Source organism: Lynx rufus, unplaced genomic scaffold, assembly GCF_022079265.1.
Source record: "Lynx rufus isolate CCGP_SWC_20201006 ecotype Redwood Valley unplaced genomic scaffold, mLynRuf1.p SCAF_19, whole genome shotgun sequence".
NCBI lineage: Eukaryota > Metazoa > Chordata > Mammalia > Carnivora > Felidae > Lynx > Lynx rufus.
Genome location: NW_025814833.1, coordinates 3,427,880 through 3,436,441, shown reverse-complemented (window position 1 = coordinate 3,436,441; position 8,562 = coordinate 3,427,880). Strand labels below are relative to the sequence as shown.

At 36.4% G+C, this 8,562-nt stretch overlaps 1 protein-coding gene across 2 annotated transcripts in view; it reads right to left on the bottom strand.

Annotated features, from left to right (window-relative positions):
* Positions 1 to 6,205: 6,205 nt before the first annotated feature.
* RNF128 (ring finger protein 128) overlaps positions 6,206 to 8,562 on the bottom strand; it is a 114,852-nt gene continuing 112,495 nt past the window's right edge. For both annotated transcript variants that reach the window (XM_047082142.1, XM_047082141.1), the window contains exon 7: positions 6,206 to 6,339. In XM_047082142.1, coding sequence (XP_046938098.1) covers positions 6,206 to 6,339 — 134 coding nt within the window. The remainder of the gene's footprint in view (positions 6,340 to 8,562) is intronic.

Below are 8,562 nucleotides of genomic sequence, written 5' to 3'. Positions count from 1 at the left end.
AATTAAAAACAAAAATGGGGTGGGGCACACCCAGATGCCAAGTCGTGGAGCCAAAGAACTCTGCCTTGGAGCAGTGTCTCTGGCTTAACCTTTCCAAGATGTGGGCCAGCTCAAGGGAGGCAGGTGTGTGCTACAACAGGGATTTTTCTTGGGGGTGAGAAAAGGGTCAATTTGGGATTAGCTTCTACTAAAAGGCAGTAAGTAGTACCAAGGCAGCTTCCTGGAGAAGATGGGAAGACACAATCATCCCAGAGCCCAAACTGCAATGTATCTTTGGGGAAAGCCATCCCAATTTGGATGTACACTACTTAAGATGATTTCTTATCTTCCTCATAAAAGCTCAGTGAATGTAGCAAATGTCGAAAGATGTGAGTTGTTCTTTTTACCTTTCCTTCTCTTTTGAATTTTCTTCCTCATCAAACCACATTGTTTTCCAACATCCTTAATGGTTACAGTAGTGACAAGGGCTGTCCAGAAGTGGATGGTTCCTGGGGTGCCTGGGTGGCTCAGTTGGTTGAGCATCGGACTTCAGCTCAGGTCATGATTTCACAGCTCATGGGGTTGAGCCCCACATCAGGCTCTGTGCTGACAGCTTAGTCTGGAGCCCGCTTTGGATTCTGTGTCTCCCTCTCTCTCTGCCCCTCCCCTGCTCATGCTTGCTCGCTCTCTCTCTCTCTCTCTCAAAAAAATAATAAAAAACATTACAATAAAAAAAAAGAAGTGGATGGTTCTTCTCTATAATATTGATTTAATCCTTATTTAAAAACTTGTATATTTTTACATCCTTACTTTATAGATGAAGAACAGGAGTCTCAGAGAAGTTAAATAACCTAAGATCACATAGCTAAATAAGTAGCAGAGTTGAGATTTGAATGTAGATTTTTCTCACTACAAATTATGACACTATACTACCTTTTGCATATGGTTAATCTATTAACCATATGTATTAGGACATCAAATACAACATGTCCAAAGCCAAACTAAATTCTCCAATATTTTCCCTGCACAAAGTTGTTTATCATTCTAGGTTCTCATAGTTTACAGCACCACTGTTACCAAGATGTTCAAACTAAGAACTTTGGAATAATCTTCAACTTCTTTCTCCCACCAACTTCACTGTCTCACACACATACCCTCCCCTCTACTTTTTTTTTTTTCAAAAGTCCATTCCACCCTATTACCACTTCAGATTGGCCTCACATCACTTTCCTGCTACACTGTAATAGCATCCCAACTCATCTTTCTGCTTCCAATCTTGTTTTCTGATTTATCCAAGCCACATATTTATGGACATAATGTTATACCATGCAGAGATAATACCTCATTTATCCAGCAATCTTTTCAGCTGAGTCAGCCTTCTAGATCATAGCCTGAAACATCTATGTGAAAAGGTAGTAGAAAACCACAAATAGCAGGGTCCCCGGGTGGCTCAGTGGCTGAAGCGTCCAACTTTAGCCCAGATAATGATCTCGCAGTCCTTGAGTTCGAGCCCTGTCGGGCTCTGTGCTGACAGCTCAGAACCTGGAGCCTGCTTCAGATTCTGTGTCTTCCTCTCTCTCTGCCCCTCCCCCATTCACTGTCTTTCAAAAATGAGTAAACATTAAAAAAAATTAAGAAAAAAAGAAAGAAAACCCCAAATAGCAATTCTAAACCCTGTGCCATTGAAGAGCTGAGGCTGGCAAAGATTCTTCTGGATTCTTATTTGAAACGAATTTCACAAGCTTAGTTGATGCTTGACAGCATGCAGCAGGTTTAGAAGCAGTAAAGATTCAAAACAGGTGGAGCACTGTGAGAGGGGAACCATTTAAACGTTTGCTGCTCAAAATGCGGACCCTGAACCAGCAACATCTGCATCACCATCTAGCTTGCTAGAAACTAGAATCTCAGAACCCATCCTAGACCTGCTGAATCAGAATGTGCATTTTAACAAGATCCCTAGGTAATTTGTTGGCACATTAAAGTTCTAGGTGCATTGATTTAAGCAAATTAGATATTTGAAAGTCAAACTCTACAACAAATTGGGGGTGATTAATCATGTTTCCATTAAGACCTACATAGGCATCTTTTAAAAGTAAGTCCTGTTAAAGAATTTTAGATGATTGAATTGCTTTTTCAAAAAGTTTATTTCAGGACATGCCCATTAAAATTTTCTAAGGCAGTGGTTGAAAATGGGTATGGGTTGGAGGAGAAATTGCCACTATTCATGCTAAGCCCTATTTATATATGCTACTAACCATCAAAATCTAGGTATGTCCACAAATATCTCACATTCATGATATGTTTTTGGAGACAAAAAGAACTAGTGGGTAGTGTTTTTCAATCTTTTCACCAAATTAACTCTAAGGTAGAGGACAGTGAACATTTATCTCTGGAGGTCAAAGTGCCCACCATACATACATAGTCTAAATTTTGTATTGTTTTTTTTTAAAGCTTAGAGAGAGACAGAGATAGTGCAAGTTGGGGAGGGGCAGAGACAGAGGGAGACAGAGAATCCCAAGCAGACTCTGAATTGTCAGCTTGGAGCCTAATGTGGGGCTCGAACTCATGAAACTGTGAGATCATGACTTGAGCTGAAACCAAGAGCCGGACGCTTAACCAACTGAGCCACCCAGGCACCCCGAAATTTTATATTGTTTAAAAATATTTTAGGGGCGCCTGGGTGGCTCAGTCGGTTAAGCATCCGACTTCGGCTCAGGTCACGATCTCGCGGTCCGTGAGTTCGAGCCCCGCGTCGGGCTCTGGGCTGATGGCTCAGAGCCTGGAGCCTGCTTCCGATTCTGTGTCTCCCTCTCTCTCTGCCCCTCCCCCATTCATGCTCTGTCTCTCTCTGTCTCAAAAATAAATAAACGTTAAAAAAAATTTTTTTAAATAAAAAAAATAAAAAAATAAAAAAAAATTTATATTTAAATTTTATATATGTTTAAAAATATTTTTAAAATTCACTCCAAACAGAAGAGGCAATGAGTAAAGTAAAAGCCTCAGTATTTGTTATAGCCTAGGGTGATAAAATTTCTCCCGATGTTACAGAGCTTAATTAAACTACTTAGTAAATGATCAAAAACTAGATGGGGGGTGGTGTGGGGAAGGAATGTTCCTAGCATTCCAACCTAGTTTTTAAATGCCTGGGAACCATGTACATTCTTATTTGTAACATAATACAAACTGACTCCTGCTAAACTTACATATGAACTCTCGGAAAATCCCTCCCAAAGTTGGAGACTCCCTATACATATATATCTACTGCCACTGTTAATAAGTTCATATTTTGATTATGTAAGAGTAATAAAGTCTGTTGCTCAAACTATCTTTTTGTTACCAATATAGGAAGAAAATGAACAAGTGACACGGAAATATGACGAAGAGAATTGAAACATACATCTACACAGACTTGTACATAATTCATAGCAGCATCATCCATAATGGACAAAAAGTAGGAACTGTTCATTAACTGATGGATAACCAGATGTGGAAAAATGGAATATCATCAATGAAAAGGAATGAGGTGCTGATGCATGCTTCAAACATGAATGAGTCTGGAAAATATTATACTAAGTAGAAGAAGCCAGTCACAAAAGATCACACGCATATTGAATGGTTCCATTTATATGAAATGTCCAGAATAAGTACATCTATAGAGATAGAAAGCAGATCGGTGGCTGCCTGAGGCTGGGAATGGGAGCAGAAATTGACTGCAAATGGGTATGAGGGAACTTTTTGGGGGTGATGGAATGTTCTAAAACTGGATTGTGGTAACAGTTGCACAACTCTGTACATTAGCTAAACATTGTGGAACTATACATTTATAATGGGCAAATTTTGGGTGTGTTAATTATACTTCAATACAGATGGAAATTTTATTTATTTTAATGTTTATTTATTTTTGAGAGAGTGAGAGATGAGTCGGGGAGGGGCAGAGAGAGAGGGAGATACAGAATCCAAAGCAGGCTCCAGGCTCTGAGCTGTCAGCACAGAGCCCAACGCGGGGCTTGAACCCACAGACAGCAAGATCATGACCTGAGCTGAAGTCGGACGCTTAACCGACTGAGCCACCCAGGCGTCCCAAGATGAAAATTTTAAAAATTATAAATTTTCCGTAAAAAGAACCCCCCCCACACACATAAAACAAGAAGAATATAGATCAAGAGGTTGTTTATTATGGGGCATCACACACATGTACACCTGGCATATTGCCACATAAGACATATGTGTACCCAAGACATATGTGTGCCTTGGTTTGATAATCAGGGCTCTGAGGTGTCCCTGTTTATTAATAAACATCTGTTTATTCTTAACAAGTTTGACAAAAGAGTTAACTCATTAACAGCATCCCAACAACCATACTGCCAAAGAAAAGGCTGAAGGAAAAGAAAACTTTAATAAAGTGGTTTTATGTCTTGGGTAGTATAAAGATGGACTGGCATCAAGGTGTTTTTCTAACCTTATATTATCAGTGATCAACCTCGTTATTTACCTTGCTGACATTGAAAAATGACTCAGGGGGGTGCCTGAGTGGTTCAGTCGGTTGAGCATCCGACTTTGGCTCAGGTGATGATCTCATGGTTTGTGGGTTTGAGCCCTGTGTTGGGCTCTGTGCTGACATCTCAGAGCCTGAAGCCTGCTTCAGATTGTGTGTCTCCCTTGCTCTCTGCCCCTCCCCCACTCACACTCTGTTTCTCTCTCAATAATAAACATTAAAAAAAATTAAAAAATAATAATTCATGGTACATTCAGTTGTATTAAAATGTCAGCAATTCCCCTCTCTGTAATGAAATATGTAAATAAATATCATACTAAAGTTTGAGTTTTTATTCATCAAATATATCAATGACTATTTACATCAACCATTTTTTTCCTCTCCCAAATCCAACCATATATGAAAAGTTAGTATAGGCTAACTGAACTAAACAGCAGATGCAAACTTCTACTGGAATATTTTATTTACATTTTATATTTAAAGAGAATCAATACAAATCGGGGAATATTTACAGAATTTCAAATAAGTGTACAAGAATGCAATGGTTTTGTCCATTCTACATTTAGCAAACAAAAATACATGTCTTTTCTGCTTTTGCCTAAATTCTGCTGGAATTTTCACTGGAAACACAACTTTAAAACCAAGATAAGCCACACAGAATACAAATAAAGTGCATTTTTAAATAGCTCTATTTTACTTTGGTGGATGAAAGCTTCAAACTTTATATTAAGGCACCTGGAATTCTCCCCCCCCCAATTCTTTTTCAAACACCAAGAAAATGCATTCACAAAATTTACAGCTATATGGACAGAATTTTAGTTTACCTAATGTAATTAGCCCATTTAGGTAAAATGTAAACTAAATTTTCAAAGTCAACATTGTTTGGAAAACATTTTCTGCAGACTAATTTCTGCAGACTTAATTCATACACAAGGATCAATTACCAATTTTTGTGTGACTTACTCATTATCATTTTCAAATAGTATGATACTTTACATACTCTGCTTTTGAAAATCCCATAACTTTGAGAAATAGTTACACAGCATTTTTATAAGGAAACTTTCTGTCTATAAACTTGTGTCAAATTGGTGTCATTAATATACCAATCAATCCAGTCCAGTCCATATTCTTTGACAAACTATGCTCCACACTCAAATGAAGTACATTTAGCTTAATTTTAAAAACAAGAAATAGTTAAAATGAATATTTTGTTTTAATCTTGTTCTATCAACTTAATGTAGCTTAAAAAGACATTTCATGAGGTACTAGCCTAAGTTTGCATTGCTTTTTACATTACAATTCCAGATCAATATAAGCACCTGGAGAAAAACCCTGACACATATAGCCCAAGCTAAAATAGTAGTATTTTTAATTAAGATACTATCATAAAATAAAGTGATCACAGCTACTCCACATTTTAAAAGCAACATGTTTTTATAACAAAATTGTTGTAAATGAAAAACATGACTACTTGAAGAGAGTTTTAAATGTTTAAAAATGTTGCTATCACTATTGAGAGGAAACTTGCCTATGAAAAACATTATGAGTTTGTGGAAAAAAGTTAATAGATTAAATATTTTACGTAATTTAACTATAGCATAATATTTGTCATCTCAGCACTTTCAGTATCTTTCTTATTTAAGTTTATCCAGTTCATTAATAGTAAACTAAGCCTTGATTGGCAGTTCTGTTGTTATTACTAAAGTTTCAAGTTTTCTATTGACACAGATTTTAGGATTTAATTTCTCGAACTGCAGTCTCTTGATCAGGAGTTTCATCTTCTTCAAAAGTTGGGTTGTCAACATGAGGAACAACATCCACTGCCACGGAACTTGCCTCATGGTTTACCAGCTGTAGATTTTCATCTTTAAAAAGAAATGACAATTTTAGGATGATTTCACCCCTCTCTTCTTTAAGACAAAATTCAACACTCATGTCTAAGAAGCTTTTCTTGTCTAATGCTATCATACTCTGATTATTATACTCATTCCCTGGTTCCTTTAATAGTTACATGATTTAGGCTATGTCTTACATAAGGCACATATGACATTATTATATTGATTTACAATTACTCTTTTATTTTTAAATTCACATGTGTGCTTACTTCTACCTAGATTAATAGCCTCCTTAAGAGCAAAAGTTCTGTCTTCTGCTTTTCCATCCTTAAACCCGGCTTCACATTTCAATCACCTGGGTGCTTAAAAAAATTACCTATACCTTTTCATATGCATAAATAGACTTAAAACAAACAGGAAGGTAGAGAGAGTTCTTCAAATGGAGTACAAACAGTAACAGATGAGCATAATTATATAAAGAGGAAATATATAAACATCCTGAAAACAGTGGGGAAGAAAAGAACTAACCTAAGTAACTTTGGAAAGCAGTATTTTGACTATATCCTGTAAGGCTAAAAATAAAAAGGACTACATTAGTTAGTGAAATGTTGAGTTACAAACAAGGAAAGGGGAAAGCTAGAATAAACTCTGTGGTATTTGACTAGAATCAGGTGTATCAGTATTAAGTTCACTGTTTTTTCAGATAGATAGATATGTAGACGATACCCCCATAGCAATGAGCATACCTAGTGCCCAGATCTTGGTTCTGAAGTACTATTTTCCAAAAAAGCCCCTCCCCCCCAAAAAAAGTGGCTGATTCTAGGGCGAGGGCAAGGAGAGCACAAGATTAACCCCTTGTAGCTTAGGGATCAGCAAACTATAGCCTGCAAGTCAAACCAATAGCTAAGAGTGGTTTTCACATTCTTAAAAGGTTGTAAGTCAAACACCCCCCCTCCTCACTGTGCCAAATACAGCAGAGACTCATGGCTTTCAAAGCCTAAAATATTTACTATCTGACTCTTTACAGAAAAAGTTTGCCAATCCCTGGCCTAGAACATCCTGTGGTACCAGAAAAGTAAGGAAGTGCTCAAAAAAAAAAAAAAAAAATGAGGCATGTTGAAAGAACACAGGAGCCACCTTGAGAGAGTTCCCGATGACCAAATCTAGGAGAATCTAAGCAATTAATAATTCATGAGAATAATTTTACAGAATAAAAGAAATATCTATGAGTCCATACTATTATAAATGAATAATTGAATAAATAAATAGATAAAGGATAACTGTTCCTTAAAATAGAAGCTTAATTAATGTAGAAAGAAGGATGGAAATAGAAAATTACCATTTGGCACACATTTCAGTAATAATTATTGCAAGGAAGAAGCATCAATTGCTAAAATTAGTGGGTAAAAGCATGATGAGAAACAGAACATTTGCATAGTCTCTAAGTGTCTCCCTGTAATATAATAATTACAAAGGGAAAAATAGTAACTTTAAAAGAAGCTTGGCAGACACTATCTTAACCAAGTAAGCAACATTAAAAACCATCAGTAATAAGATATGAACATCATGTGCCTCATTATATGAGGCAGAGAAGAGCACAATATTATTTCTCTGGTATTCTTGCCAGAAACAGACAGTGAACAATGAATTTAATCATTGGGAAATAACAGGTTCAAAGTGAGAGACATTCTACAAAATAACTGACCAGTAATTTTCAAAGTGTCAACATCATATATGACTGAGACTAAGGAACAACCACAGATTGGAGATGAAGATACGACCATTAAATGCAATGTGGACCACTCAACAAATTGGGTAGAAAAGGAACATATCCAAACATAATAAAGGCTATTTATGACAAATTCACACCTAACATCCTCAACAGTGAAAAGCTAAAAACAAAACCTTTTTCTCTAAAATCAGAAACAAGACAAGGGTACCTACTTCTACCACTTCTATTCAACATAGTACTAGAAATTGTAGCCAGAGCAATTAGTCAAGAAAAGAAAGGGCCTCAAAATCAGAAAGGAAGAAGTAAAATTATATCCACATGACATGACCTTATATAGAGAAAATGATTAAGACTCCACCAAAAGATTAGAACTAATAAATGAATTCAGTAAAGCTGCAGGATACAAAATCAACATACAAAAACCAGTCACATTTCTATACACTAACAATGAAATATTTGAAAGAGAAATAAAACAATTCCGTTTATAATAGCATCAAAAACAATAAAATACTTAGGAATAA